This window comes from Adiantum capillus-veneris, chromosome 29, assembly GCF_014529385.1.
Source record: "Adiantum capillus-veneris isolate H3 chromosome 29, ASM1452938v2, whole genome shotgun sequence".
Taxonomy (NCBI): domain Eukaryota; kingdom Viridiplantae; phylum Streptophyta; class Polypodiopsida; order Polypodiales; family Pteridaceae; genus Adiantum; species Adiantum capillus-veneris.
Genome location: NC_140959.1, coordinates 21,088,171 through 21,103,709, shown reverse-complemented (window position 1 = coordinate 21,103,709; position 15,539 = coordinate 21,088,171). Strand labels below are relative to the sequence as shown.

At 49.5% G+C, this 15,539-nt stretch overlaps 2 protein-coding genes across 2 annotated transcripts in view; one reads left to right on the top strand and one right to left on the bottom strand.

The window, feature by feature from the left end:
- Positions 1-15,539, top strand: part of CPSF100 (cleavage and polyadenylation specificity factor 100) — a 177,729-nt gene that overhangs the window by 139,561 nt on the left and 22,629 nt on the right. The gene's annotated exons all lie outside the window — the stretch shown is intronic.
- Positions 2,900-4,564, bottom strand: LOC147418871 (uncharacterized). The gene has a single exon (XM_086505249.1). The coding sequence runs from the start codon at positions 4,487-4,489 to the stop codon at positions 2,900-2,902; it is 1,590 nt and encodes a 529-aa protein (XP_086361375.1). The 5' UTR covers positions 4,490-4,564.

Genomic DNA, 15,539 nt, shown 5'->3' with positions numbered 1-15,539 from the left:
GACACACATATGTCTCATGGTTTGCGTTGTGCCATTGGTCAGATACGCACATCCTCACATCAGCTCGAGATTGAGACCGGTAGATTCAGAGGGATACCAGCAGACAGCAGGATATGCCGATTATGCCAGAGAGAGCCAGAGACAGAGTTGCACTACATATGTCATTGCACAGTGTTCTATGAGATACGGGGGCGTTTCCACTGCTTATTCAGAGAGGGTTTTGGTCCTCTATCTAGGGTCATGAGTTATGAGGATCAGAGATGTCTTGGACTATATCTACTTGAGTTACACAGGTATAGAGACACTTTACTGGGGAGAGCTAGAGAGAGGCAGTCCCAGAGACACATTACAGATTTCTTTTCACTAGATATGGGACAGCGAGAGGAGCAGCCACCACTGCAGAGCTCGTCCCACACTCATTCGACCACTACTGGCACTCTCATCGACCGAGCATTGGAGCTACAGAGATACAGACGACCGCGACTGAGGAGAGGAGCTACACAGCATCGACGGAGACTACAACAGAAGATTCGAGCCATACTCTCTCGACATCCAGAGTGCAGATGAGGATGGATCCTCACCATTTCTTCCATCTTTGTTTCACACACTGTTACATCCAGTTTACCGGGTACCTATTGTATCAGCTGCTACACCCACGTAGTTTTAGATTGTAGTAGTAGTAGTAGTATTTTGTTCCACTTCTAGTTCTTTTCTAGTTCTTTTGTACCCAGACATGGTATTAGATTCACTATTTTGTAACTGATTGGTCTCATAGGTCATTTTGGCCTTTTGAAGACGTTAATATAACATTTCATTTCATTTCATTTCTCTCTCTCCCCCCCAACCCCTCGTGCCCCCCCCCGGGCTGCTTCTCTCTCTCTCTCTCTCTCTCTCTCTCTCTCTCTCTCTCTCTCTCTCTCTCTCTCAACATATTGAGGGCACCTGGCCGAACTGCCTTGCGCTCCGCCACTCGTCGCGATCGCCGCCAGCGTGGGTGCACATGTACATCCAGTGCCACGCCCGTTGCTAGGGTGGGTGCACACGTGCATCTAACCCCCTTGCGGACGGCGATCAAACATGAGGAAGACGAACGAAAAAGCCGACCCCCTAGAGGATGCTATTCGAAAATGCAAAGAGGAAATGACGGAGACCATCACCAAGATGAACCGCAATCTCTTGGGCACAATAAACATTCTCGAAGGATGTGTGCTGATCCAAGAGAGCAAGATAAGCACGTTGGAAGACCGAGTGACGACCCAAGAGGAAGAGATCACGTCACTCAAGAAAGAACTCGCCGAAGCCCGAACAAGAAACACACTGGAAGAGGGCGAACTGCAACCCTCAGTAATTGAAGAAATCAACACGATCAAGGAACAAGTATGGGCCATCAAAGAGGGAGAAGAATAGCACAAAGAAATGACGACTTCTTGGGTGGATGCTCTTACCAAAACCCAACAGAAGGCGGACGAAGCCGAGAAATGGATCAAGGTGGCCAAGAAAGGAAAAGACAAGGAGATAACGCCCACGTCCACACCCAACAACATCATTAACCAGACACTAGAGGAGGAGCAGAGGAGAAGGGTGCGCGCTTTACATGTGAGAATTTGCGGTCTTAAAGACAAAGGCAATGTGGACGAAGAACTAAAAGAACTCACAGCCTTGATGGGGATTCATGAGCCGACACACACAAGGGCATGGAGAGTGGGCAACATAAAGAAAAATGGAGGCAGTGGAGAAACCTCAAAAGAAAGAGCACTCATCCTCCGTTTTCCCTCCATGGAAGCAAAGAAGTCATTCTTGAAGAAAAGACCAACTCTTAAAGAGACTTGTAGCGCGGATAACGTGTCGTGCTCTCTACAGTGGGTGGTCCTCAGTGCAATGTGCGTGACAATCTTACTCAAACAGACTGAATCTCCCTCAAACAGATGAACAGAAAGGAAACAATAGACGTCAACAGAGCTCTCAAAGACACAACAGCAGACCAGAACATATGACTCGACCATCTCAAAGATTGATACAGACTCTGGCGTGGCAGCACACACAGCTCCAGCCCAGGACTCTCAGGTACAATGGGGGTGTCGAGGCTCAGATGTGTCGGGATGGTGTAGACGTGCTCTGTGTAAAGACCCACTCTAGACGACTACTACGTACAAGATAATGCCACTGGCCCAGAACGACTACTCATATGTACAATCATCAAGAGTCACCAACGGCTCATAAAGAACATCATCTAAGTCTATCCCCACTGGGTGGCGGTGGTGACCTGGCCACGATCTCCACTAGACCACCCTGCCACGTGTCTCTGCCCAAGTGTGAACCGAGCAGACCAAAGACCAACTGACCAAAGCCCAACTATAAACTACTGTCATATGAAAGTAAAAGTGACACTGTAGCAGGCTACAGGTTGCCCGCCACAAGACCGATGCCTGTCCTGGAGAGCGGAACTGAAGAACTGAAATATCGGCGATCTACTGTTGGTGGTCGGATGATGGAGGAGGAGGTGGAGGAGGCTGATAGTAAGGTGGGTAAGGAGATGGAGGCCAACTGTATCGTGAGGGGTAGTGGCCATGAGGAGGGTACATCAGGTATGGAGTAGCCACCCCATGAGCAGCAGGCTGCGTCATGTGAGTAGGTGGAGCTGGTGGAAACCCAGGAAAAGACTAGGCAGGTTGCGAGGGTGAACAGGTTGTTGGAATCTCGGGAAGCCGTAGAAGTGCTGAGGAAAGGATGGGGACTGGGAGGGGGAGGCCATAGAGGGACCCTGAAAGTGTGATGAGACCGATCCTGTTGGTTTAGACTCCATTTGGGTAGGATTTGCTTTCTCTGCTGTTTGAGAATCCCCTGAATGTGCTTTGGAAACGTCCGTTTGTGTCGGTACCTGTGTTGCTATAGCAGGAACTTACTGAAAAACTGGGGTTGTAGTTGTAGCTGTAGCTGGAACTGCCTGTGAAATGGCTACAGCTTGGTATTTTGCGCAAGAAGGACATAGTGTATGTACCACCGGAGAGAGGTCCTGAACTGCTGCGGTCATATCATTTGTCTCTTTTAATTGTTTTTGCTGAGTGTGGACAATATGTTTGAGGTCCACTACCTGTTGAGTTAAGATTCTTATGTGATCTTGAGCTGTAGCAATGAAATTGTCCCTATCCATCGCTCGTTGAAGATGCGTTTGCACTTCCCTTGTCATACCGTCATAGCAAGCGCGATGCATACCGTTGGTACCTTGCAATGAGAGGGCTGCATTGATAATCGTCGAAATGGCTCTTCTGTTTGCCTCTAAAAGTCTGTTGGCCTGAGGCGCAAAAGTATCATACATGTCATGCTTGTCAGATGTAGGCGCCCCAGAGCTAGATGCCCCTGCAGTATCCTTCGGTGCCCCACCAGTAAGAGTAATACGTGGTGCTGGCGACACAACTGGAGGTTGTGTTTTAGTGACTGCAACACTACTCACAAGAGGTGGTGTGAAAGTGGAGGTGGCCACAGAAGTAGACATAAGCACTGCTGGTGTTGTAGTATGGACGTTCGAGATTTTGACCTGTGATTCTGAGAAAGGTAGTGTTGCCAGCTGCTCAGATGAATCTTTTTGTACCTTTGCCCTCTTGCGCAAGATGCCTTTCCCTTTGGCCATTTTGGAACGTTCTTGCTCTTTTGGATCATCTTGAAGGGTGAGAACCGCTTTTGCATCTGTCTTTTGCTGCATTATCTGTACTACCCAATACATAATAGGCGCTGAATAGCAATTGAACCTTTCCGCTTTGCCTTTACGCTGAGTCCGAAAACGCTTTGCCCTGTCCTGTAGCGCTTTAAACAACAAATTGTGAAATGGGTATGGCAGGCAGTGGTAGAGACAAAAAAGAGCATCGCATATTGCTGGAGAAGATGGAACCCCTGTTCTTTCAGGTGCTCGCAGTAAAAAATAATACTGTAACACTGAATACAGTTGCCGACTCTTGTGATAGTCTGGATGTGAGTCCAACAAAAGTTCCTGACAAGCATTTGCAGTTTCTTCTGGTGAGAGATTCGAGAAGGTTTTTGTTGCGGGCAGAGGTGCCAGCACAGTCAATATTCCCATAGCCTGTCCTATATCCTCCGCTGTAAGTGCAATATCATTCAGCTTTGGAAAAGTTAGCAAGAGGGAACATAGCTTGGCAGTAGAGATATTGGTAGACAAATCGGTCTGAGCCAAATTTTGAAGACCCAAGTGTATCAGTTGCTGCTGAGAGAACACATCCTTGAGTGCTGGATTCGGAGCCTGTAAATGATATATCATTATTAGAGGTACCTTGGAGAGGGCACCAGACGGGCGAGGCACCTGGAGAGTGGTCACCCTGTCAACAGTGGCTGACTGGGGCGACTCTTCCTCTGAAGATTCCTCTGAAAGCTGCTCTGAACTAGGAGTGTAATCTGATTTACTGTCAGAGCTATCCCCAGAGGCCGAGGACTCTTCCTCAGATTGGAGGTGCTTTTCTTTATTGCGAGTTCTAACCATCTTTAGCAAGTGTGCGTGAGAATCTATACTGATTGATTGATGAGTCCCAATGTAGCAGGAGCAAGGGCGGTACTGGATGACGGACTGAACAGAGTACCAAGGCTATAATAAAGGCTCTGCTTTTCGCGTTGGCTTTTTGCATGTAAAACGCTCTCTCCTCTTCTTTGTTGCTTTTCGCAGGTAAAATATGCCCTTGCTGAGAAGTGAGAAACCGCCCGAATTGCGTTTCGAGGGCGAGGGGCGAGGGGAGGAAGGGCTAGGTCTAGGGACCAGGGCTAGAGGCTAGGAGCTAGGGGTGAGGGGGGCTAGGGCGAGAGGCGAGGGGCTAGGGGCAAGGGCGAGAGAGAGGGTGAAGGGGAGGGCTAGGGCTAGGGCTAGGGGCGAGGGATGGACAAGGCGAGAGGGTGAGGGGGGCTAGGGCGAGAGGTGAGGGGCTAGGGGCGAGGGAATAGTGGTTGAGGGCGAGGGGCTAGGGGGCGAGAGGGTGAGGGTGTAGGGGCGAGGGCGAGGGCGAGGGCGAGGGAATAGGGGTTGAGGGCGAGGGTCTAGGGAATAGGGCGAGGGCGAGGGATAAGGGGGCGAGGGCTAGGGGCTAGGGGCGGGCTAGGGCGAGAGAAGAGGGGCTAGGGGGAGAGGGCGAGAGGGTGCGGGTCTGGGGTCGAGGGTCTAGGGCGAGGAATAGGGGGTGAGGGCGAGGGGATAGGGGCGAGGGATAAGTTAGGTCAAGGGCGAAGCAGGCCAAGGCTAGGATGAGGGCGGGAGTAAGGTCAAGGCTAGGGCCTAGGGCCTAGGGCCTATGGCGAGGGGATAGGGAAAGCACTAGGGCTAGGATTAGGGTTGGGGGGTTGAGAGGATAGACAAAGTCAGAGGGTAGAAAAAATAAAGAGGGAGTTTTAACACGTAGGAACTATCCTAGAGTTCTTAAAGATTTAGCGACGACCAATACATAGACTTGATTAACAGAAAGCATAGATAATTTCGAGGTACTGAGAAAGAATGAGCAGTGGCAGATAAAACGCGAAGTACTTTCATAAATACCCCACTCAATGATACAAAGGCATTTATGCATATCAAAGAACTATGATTCAGTTGAGAGGCAAATGCTGAGAAAAGGTACTGAGACGAGATTGAGGACTGAGGGGATTTGGTTATGTCAAGACCGACAGGGATTGAAGACAGAGAGAGTGAAGGATAGAGTTGATCCAACTCCAGAATCAAACCTATGAGCTTAACAGAGTCTGCAGAAGGAGAGTTCTATAAGGAGAGGGTCTAAGAGATACGATAAAACGGAACAGCAAGATGCGGAAGATAGTGATTCCGAGGCTATTTAAAGGTTCAGGAGTCGGCGAAGCTCAACACTTGATTGTCGCGCGGTTAGACCCTTGAGCGGCTTCTTAAGCATGATAGCATTTGATCCGAGATCCATTGACTAAAGGCAGAGAAACTCCTTCGAGAGTGGCTAATTGTACAGCGTCGTGGGATAGATAGAATCTCCATCACCTTATATGGTCCTTGCTATGTTGTGACCAACTTCTTTGCTTTTTTCAGAAACTTGGCCTGATAAAGTAGCACCAGTGCTCTTTGCGTTATTTGCGGCTTCCTGAGATGGCGATCATGCCAGGATTTACGACGAAGCTGCTCTGCTTCTAGAGCCAGTGAAGCCAAACCTCGGCTTTCCTCCAAAAGGAAAAGACGAGAGACTGATGCCGACCCCAAATTTCCATTGGCACAAAGACTCCCCACTCGCGGGGATCCTGAGTTGAATTCGAAAGGTGCTATCGCTTCCAAACCGAAAGCCAATTGAAATGGGGTGTGATTGGTTGTGGCTTTGAAAGAAGTTCGATATGCCCAAAGTGTACCGTGGATAGCTTGACCCAAGTCGAGGGATGAAGATGACATGCTTTCCGCAGGAGTGCTATCAGAACCTTATTAGTGCGTCTGCCTGCCCGTTTGCTGTAGGGTAATAGGAACAAGATTTTCTGTGAAAAATCTTTAGTTGGCCAGCAAGGTAGAAATTGTTTCCTTCACAAAGTGACTACCCCTGTCACTGGTGATTTCCAAGGGACATCCAAACGTGCACAAAATATTTTCATAGAGAAACTTGGCTACTGTAGTGCCAGTGCAGTCGGTTGTTGCAAGTACCTCTGCCCACTTTGTTGCGTAGTCGGTAGCCACCAAGAGATACTTCCGATTGCCGGGTTGGGCAGAGGGAGTAATTGGGCCTACAAAATCTATGCCCCATCTCTCAAAGGGTTGCCATGCCATAGAGACCTGGGGAGGACGGTTTGGCTGTTTGCTTGGTTTAGGGCCACAGCGCTGACATACATCACATACCTTTACATAGGCAATTACATCGCGGAAAATATAGGGCCACCATAAGCCACATTAGAGAATCTTTTGTGCAGTAATATGGCCAGGGTAATGGCCACCAGTGGGACCACTATGGGCATCCTCTAAAATATACTCGACTTCATGAGGGGAGACACACCGCCTCAGAACACCATCCTGCCTTGATTTGTATAGCTGGCCCCCAATGAGAGTGAAAGGCCTAGACTTCAACAACAGGCGTCTCTTCTGCAGGGGAGAAGCATTCTCTGGGTAGAGGCCATTAGAAAGCAGATGCAAAACATCACCGTACCATTCCGGTGTGGTATGCACCTTAAAGAGACTGCTATCAGGAAAGTCGTCAGCAACCCTTGTTGCTTCTTCACCAGTGTGAACGCGAGAAAGGTGGTCGGCGAGGACATGATGTTTGCCGGGCCTGAGTACCACTTCGAAATCGCACTCTTGAAATAAGAGTAGCCATCGCCATACTCTACCTGCAACCTGCGGCTTGTTGAGCAAATATCGCAGGGCATGGTAATCAGTAATAACTGTGAAGTGGACCCCTAATAAGTAGTGCCGAAATTTTTGCAGAGCATACACAATAGCTAAACCTTCCCTTTTTGTGGTGCTATAGTTGCACTCTGCCTTGGTGAGTAGGTGACTTGCATAGTGAACAGGGCGATCCAGGTTATACTCCTTACGAGGTTGAGTCACCACCACACCCACAGCCAGTTGACTGGCATCTGTATGCACATGAAAGGTGAGAGACCAATCGGGAGCTACTAAGATAGGCGCTTGAGTGAGGCGTTTTTTAAGGTATGCAAAAGGTTCAGACTCTGCCTTTGACCATTGAAAGGGAACAGCAGCACTGGTTAGGCGGGTCAGGGGTTGAGCCACCTGTGCATACATGCGTATAAACCCGCGATGATACCCTGTGTGGCCTACAAAGCTCTGTACCTCTTTTGGGTTGATGGGAGGTGGTAACTTTAAGGTTGCCACAATCTTCTCTGGGTTAGGCGCTAAACCTTTAGCAGACACCACATGGCCTAGAAGTGTGCCTTCAGTAACCAAAAAATGACATTTGTTAGGATTTAGCTTGAGGCGTGCCTCTCTGCATGTGAGGAAGACAGCAGAGAGCTGAGTGAGGTGTTCCTCTAGGTCTTCCACTGGGGTTGAACATTGAGCACCTGAGAAGGTCGAAAAATCGTCCATGAAGATGCGAAGATGATCCGTAAGCAGAGGACAAAAGATGAGATATACCGCCCTATTGAAAGAAGGTGGGGCATTTTTCAACCCAAAAGACATTGGAGTGTATATAAAAATACCCCAGGGAGGCACAAAGGCCGTTTTCAGTTGATCACCTGGATGGATGCCCAACTGATTGTATCCACTAAACCCATCCATGAAACTGTACAATACATGCCCTGCTACATCTTCGAGCACACGCTCAGTGAAAGGTGTTGGGAAACCATCTGGGATAGTTACCTTATTTAGAGCACGGTAATCGACGCACACAGGGATTTTGTTGGATTGCTTCTTAGGCGCTATCACCATGGGTGATAACCACTCAAAGTGCTCCATAGGTACTATGATCCCTGCCTCTTGCATTTTTTCTAACTCTGCCTTGACCGCCTCAACATACTTCGGGTTGAGCTTGTAAGCTCGGTCTCTTATAGGCTTAGCCCCTTCAACCAGAGGTATAGTGTGGACACCCAATTCTGGTGGAATCCCCTCTATATCCTTGTAGGACCAAACAAAAACATCTTTAAAAGAGTGTATGAAAGAGACTACCTGATTGAGTAAAGCGGGATGCTCCCATAACCAAGCTGTTAACAGTACGTGCGGAGGGTTGTCAGGGTCTCCCAAGTTGACTTCTCTGACCGGGTCTGGGGTTGTAGCTGGAGAGGGTGCTTCTGAAGATGAGAGGTGAGCTGCCTCTTGGAGCTTCAAGACATCAGGTGCAGGTGTGTTTGATCGATTGGAAACTCTGCATACTCTTCTTGTAACCATCCCTGTGGGAGCTCCTCGAAGGGTAAATCTTCAGATGCAGACAACATGAGAGAGTGCTTTTGAAGGGGGTCCGACTTGGGAGATGCTCCAGGAAGGGGGAAAAATCTTTGGCTAGTGCATGCAGAGGAGATTGCTTCCTCCTTCGGTGATGTGTTATAGGTTCCCCAAGACCGAGGGCTTCCATCGGCGGGTCATTCGACGCATGAGAATTTGGGGCTGACACACTTCTTCGACTGTTGTACTATTTGTTGTAGGACTTTGGACATCAGTGTCCTCTTGAGGATTTTGAAGAGAGTGTTACTGGCGGCACAGGTAAGTTTTGAGTAGAGACCATGTAGCATGGCATCGAAGTGGTAGCTTCCAACCATTGTAGCAGGTCCTCGTTAGACCCGTCAGGTGGGATGGGCTGCTCAGGGTCGGGGTTGGACTGTACTGTCAATGAGCTGAGCCAATGGATCCATCCCTCCTTCAAGCCGGATTGGTTGCATTTGGGAGCCGGGAGTGTGTATCCACATGGCGTCGTTTCCCCAATCATGAAGTGCCTTAGTATGCTGCAACCATGGTCTACCAATCAGCAAGGGAAATCCTCCCTCCACCTGAGGGAGACTGACCACCACAAAATCCAAGCTATGCCCACAGGATAGACTGTCCTCTAGTCTGCCATCGTAACAGTGAACGGAGCAGGGCGAGTAGGATGCAGACCTAAGGCTGACATGGTAAATTCAGGCATTAGATTGATTCCAGACCCACCATCCACTATGACGCCTGAGAATGACTGCCCAAGAATAGATACAGTAAGACGTGGACTTTTATAGTCGGTGAGGGGAGCAGCTGGATATGAAATCATGTAGGACTCCAGGGGCTGCACAGGTAGGTGCCCGCAACTAGGCCCTGTACCAAGGTACAAAGATTGAATTATTGAGAGTGTCACTGCTAAGAGTTGCATCTAGCCGAAGCATCTCATAAAGAGATACTTGCTGAAAGATGTTCTTCAAGATTGCTTCCGCAGTGGGCCTAGCTTCTACAACCTGGGCCTCCTCGGAAACTTTGACCTGTTTCAAGTCAGCTACTGCTGCCAGGAAGGCTCCATCAATGTCCGAAAGCATAGAGATTGGCCTATTCTTTGCACCATTTACGCGTGCGACATTTTGAACAGGTTGCTGAAGTGTTGGACCGGATGGTGCAGTTGGCAAACTTAAACCCAGGGCTGCTCTTTGTGCTCGAGCGAGCACCCCAGTAGGCTCTGTTGCTTGTTGTGGCTGAACTGTATGTGTAGCAGGTGCTGGCTGAGGGGTGGTGTTCACTGTGATTAGATTGATTTTCGGGAATGTAAACTCTTGTTGATTTTGATTTGGGCCTGAAGATGAGGATGCCCTTTGTTTGGGACAATGTTTATTATAGTGGTCCTTAGACTCCGGACAATGTCTGCAAGGAGGAGACCCTTCAGGTAAAGAACACTTACTTTGGTAATGCCCATATTCACCGCATCTGTAGTATAGGATTGGCTGATTTGACGAACGAAACGGGGGACGAGTTGGTCGCTGCTCTTGTTGTTGCATGGTGCTGGAGGCTGAGGTGTAGAAACTTTGTGGAACTGAGGGAGTACTGGCATGATAAAAACTGTGGGGTGCAAAGTTGTTGTGCATACCTTGCTGCATAGGGGGTGTTGTCAGTAGGAGAGGCAACGGGTTTTGATGGCCGTAGGGTGAGACCATGTTGGATGCAGGTGCTAGCCCTTGTTGGAGAGAAGGACCTAGATTTTGTTGTATTTGCCGCAATCCTTTGATATAGTAACAATCCTTATCTTCGTGCCCAGATTTTTCGCAGAAGTGGCAATAAGCCCGAAGGGGACAGTCTTGTGGAGGATGTCCAGGAGAGCGACAAGAGCTGCACCATACCATAGCTTTGGTCTCCTGCTGAGACCGAAGCTCTTCTAGTTCTCTTTTGATTTGATCGAAAGCCTCCAGGTGCGATGGTTTCTCTTGTCTCAGAGAGATTGATTTCTCTTCTTGGAGGGCTTGTTGTAGTTTGAGGGCTTCGAGTTCCTTGCGCAAGGAAGTCAAAGGATCAGCAAGACTTCCTTCGGAGAACACAGAGGGAGTATCTATGTGAGGAGAGTTGTTGAACAGCTTCCTAGCCCCCTCTATTCTAGTAGCAGCTGCGATGAATTCTTCCAGAGTGGCGTCAGGTCAGAGGCTCTCCCGGAGTTTTTGCTGAGACTTGGTTTTGGTCATAAGCTACGCAAAAGTCTCCTCTGGCCGGAGCACCATGTTGGCCAACTCATCCAACACTTTCTCTTGGTAGTCGCCCGGCTTGAAAGCTGCACAGAACTGTTGTCTTAAGTCTACCCAAGTTTCAAAATGATTCTCTGCAAACTGGCTGTACCATTTGTCTGCTAAGCCGTCCAAGGTGGAAGGAAAAAGTACCAGATAAGCATCTTCCCTGTTAAGACCACGTCCTCTACAGAGAGATACGAACCTCCGTGCATGGTCGTGCGCATCTTCCGAGGAGAGTCCTTTGAAGTTGGGAAACTTGATGTTTACCTTGGCCAACACGCTAGCCAACGCCTCCATGGCCCCTTGTTGTAGCAGAATAGGAGAGAGCTTTATTGGAGAAGGTGATCAGGAAGATGTGGAACCTGATGAAGGAATGGGGAATGAAGGAATGGGAGATGAAGGAATGGGGGATGGCGTATGTGGAGGTAAGGTTGATGAGGTTAATGGACTTCTACTAGATACCACCGGGCGTCTTCTGTTATAGTGCTTCAGAGGGCTCAGTAGTGCGCTTTGACGCTCAACTGACCGCCTTGTATGTGTCATGCATTGAACAGTGATGAACAGTGAAGAGCACAGGGCTGACACAGAACAGGTGAGAATATGACTAGACCACCTGGTCCAGGACCAGTGACTAGACCACCTAGCTGGCAGGACGAGGAGGGCTGGACCAGGGTGAGTACTAGACCAGGATCCAAAACCAAGGACCAGGGGCGAGGACTAGGACGAGGACCAGGGCGAGCTAGGACCAGACCAGACTTGCAGACTATCTACACAGTGTAAGGCACACTAGTGTAAGCAAGTGTGCAGAGCCAGGTAACAACCGATTAGCTTCACGATTCTATCCCCACAAGAGTGAGACTTCCTTTGAGGTCCCATCGTGATCGCCAAAATGAGAGCACCTATAGCGCGGATAACGTTTCGTGCTCTCTACAATGGGTGATCCTCAGTGCAATGTGCGTGACAATCTTACTCAAACAGACTGAATCTCCCTCAAACAGATGAACAGAAAGGAAACAATAGACGTCAACAGAGCTCTCAAAGACACAACAGTAGACCAGAACATATGACTCGACTATCTCAAAGACTGATACAGACTCTGGCGTGGCAGCACACTCAGCTCCAGCCCAGGACTCTCAGGTAGAATGGGGGTGTCGAGGCTCAGATGTGCCGAGATGGTGTAAACGTGCTCTGTGTAAAGACCCACTCTAGACGACTGCTACGTACAAGATAATGCCACTGGCCCAGAACGACTACTCATATGTACAATCATCAAGAGCCACCAACGGCTCATAAAGAACATCATCTAAGTCTATCCCCACTGGGTGGCGGTGGTGACCTGGCCACGATGTCCACTAGACCACCGTGTCACGTGTCTCTGCCCAAGTGTGAACCGGCCAGACCAAAGACCAACTGACCAAAGCCGAATTGTAAACTACTGTCATATGAAAGTGAAAGTGACACTGTAGCAGGCTACAAGTCTGGCAACTTTCTTGGGGACGATCTCACCCTCTCGCAGATCGGTCATATGCAGGAAGTAATGCCGCAGATTAGAGCGGCAAGGGGAAAAGGCAAGATCGCTTTTTACCGAGACGGAAAAGTGGTAATACTTGAGCGACGCTCCACATGACGGTGCGAGACTTATGGGACCACACTCAAAGTAGATGCCTGGAACTGCAATGGATCTATGCGTCTTGATGTGGGTATTTTGAGGATAGCTTTACTGGAAGAGACATCATCTTTTACTCTGAGACACACTAGGCCCCTGGGCAATCCATGCCTCACTTCAATGGATATAGGTGGGAGACAGCCTATAGACAGGAGACACGCTCAGAGCACAGAGGGCGGGGCTCGGGAGGAGTGGCAGTTTTTTTTAGAGAGGATCTGCAGCCACTGATACATATAGCCCGCAGGGATGAGCAGGCTAGGTACATGTGGGTGAGACTGAAAGCAGAGACAGGCAGAAACCTCTATCTAGCTATTTGTTACTTTTCCCCGAGTACATCAGTTTATGCACCACCGAGAGGACAGTCCCCTTTCTCTATTTTGGATGATGACATATGGGAGTTCTCTAGGGACGGTGACATTATCATCCTCGGGGACTTCAATGCTAGGACTGCCCATCACCAGGCAGTGTTTTATGATACTTCAGAGGAGATGCTAAGAGAGATAGAGGTGGCAGAGACGGGCCTTTCCAGACTATCACACGATATGGAATATATTGAGTGTGGGCGACAATAGACATGGGCACTGCACATGGATTGGCAATCTTGAACGGCCTACAGAGATTTCTTGGTGCGGGAGGCTTTACATGCTTCCCACACAGACATGGAGCCAGCACGGTGGACTATGTCATGGCACAACCGAATCTCATCTCTAGTATCGAGGATCTCACTGTTGGACCCAGACCTGTCGGGGTGGCGGTGGATCATGCGCAGGTGTCAATGACCATCTCCTTCCATTTCAGTGCAGCACACAGGCCACGAGTAGCAGCCCCTACTCGCTACACATTCACAAGGGAGACGGACTCTGTATACATGGACGGAATCTACAGACGCCTATGCACTGAGGACCCGGGGCGACCTCTGGAGGAGCTAACTACTATAATGACACAGACATTACATGAGGCAGCAGGTGAAGCATACCCACACACCCAGCCTGAGCAGAGCCGCCGATTTGGGAGCATGCCTCAAATCAGCTGGTACGATGAGGAGTGCCGCTAGACTAGAGCCAATCTTCAAAGGGAGGTGCTGTTGGGAGACGTCACTCACAGACAGTCACAGATGGACTTCCGACGCCTGGTGCGGCGGAAGAAGAGGGCTTTTTTGGCTAGACTCGAGTAGGATCTATATGAGCTATTCTTGAGTCAAGACTTGCGTGAGGTGTGGCGGGTCTTTCATGAGCAGTCCCCCCCCTTTGCTATTTCCTCCACAGAGACCTGGGGTTAGTACGCATCATCTTTGTACACACTACCTGGACAGCCGCCCCTCCCCAACCCCCCCGACCCATGCCCACATACATGTGTCTTTTTCACTGCTGAGATGGTGAAGAAAGCCATTGACAGGATGAAGACTGGGAGACCATATGATCATGAGGGCCTAGTAGCTGAGCATTTCATGCATGCCAAAGACCTGCTAGCAGAGCTTCTAGCAGTTATGTTTAACCGTGCCATGTGTGAGGGCCTACCGGACAGTTGGAACCTATCTACAATCGTACCTATCTTCAAATCAGGAGACCCCATGCAGCCTGGGAATTATCGCACTATTATGATTGGGCACACACTGGCACGGTTGTATGCATCCATTCTTGAGCCACAGCTGAGTAGATGGGCAGAGAGGGAAGGAATACGTGCAACTGGGCAGGCAGGATTCAGGAGAGGCTTCTCTACTCTTGACCATATCCTAACACTCAGGGCCATCATCGAGGAAGGCAGATCTCATGGGAGACGGATCTATTGTAGCTTTGTGGCCTTTCGCAAAGCTTTCGACACGGTACCCAGAGCTAGACTGATGCGCAGATTACAGGAAATGGGAGTACCCACAGAACTCATTTGGGGGATCATGGCATTGTACAGATCAGTAGTAGGGCATGTACGCACCCCGGAGGGACTTTCTACACCGGTTCACTCCACTATTGGGGTGAAGCAGGGCTGCCCACTCTCTCCCACTCTTTTCGGTATTTATGTGGATGGGATTTCTGACTACATTTACAGCGATGGGGATAAAGGTGCTCAGTTGGCAGGGACATGGATTCCACTTTTGTTATATGCTGATGACATAGTGTTGATCTCCGAATCCCCAGAGGGAATGCAACGTCAATTGGATGCTCTGCATACGTTTGCCCACGAAAGTGGTTTGTCTGTCAACCTAGGTAAAACCAAGGTTATGGTGTTTAATACCACCCCACAGTGGATCAGGAGGTCAGCACCTACACTCAGATACGGCCAGGAGACTGTGGAGTACACAGACGCTTACACTTAGCTTGGAGTGGTTTTTAGCGGACCTACATTCTCACTCAGAAGAGCAGCAGAAACCAGACTTACTAGAGCCCACGCAGCTTTGGGTAGATTGGAGAGGATGTGTTCGAAGGTTCAGTTTCAGGAGCCCTGGACGAAGCTCTGGCTCTTATACACCTTGGTGGCTTCAGCATTGCTCTTTGGAACCGAGATATGGGGACCTTCACTGGATCACCACGGGAGGACGGGTCGCTCAGACGGATGGGGGAACATGGAGAAACCTCTCGTCTCTATGATCTCGCGGCTCATTAGAGCCAAGGCATCAGTACCACGGGCCATTATCCGAGCAGAGCTAGCGTCCCCCCCACTTGTGGTGGAGGCGCTCACCAGATCAGTCTCCTTCATAAACCGCACATGGGCACTTCCTAGAGACAGATATGCTCGCATAGCACTTGAATCCTATCGACAGTTAGCCATACAAGGAGAT

Coding starts and splice junctions, on each gene's coding strand:
- LOC147418871 (XM_086505249.1), bottom strand. CDS start 4,489: ATGGTTAGAACTCGCAATAAAGAAAAGCACCTCCAATCTGAGGAAGAG.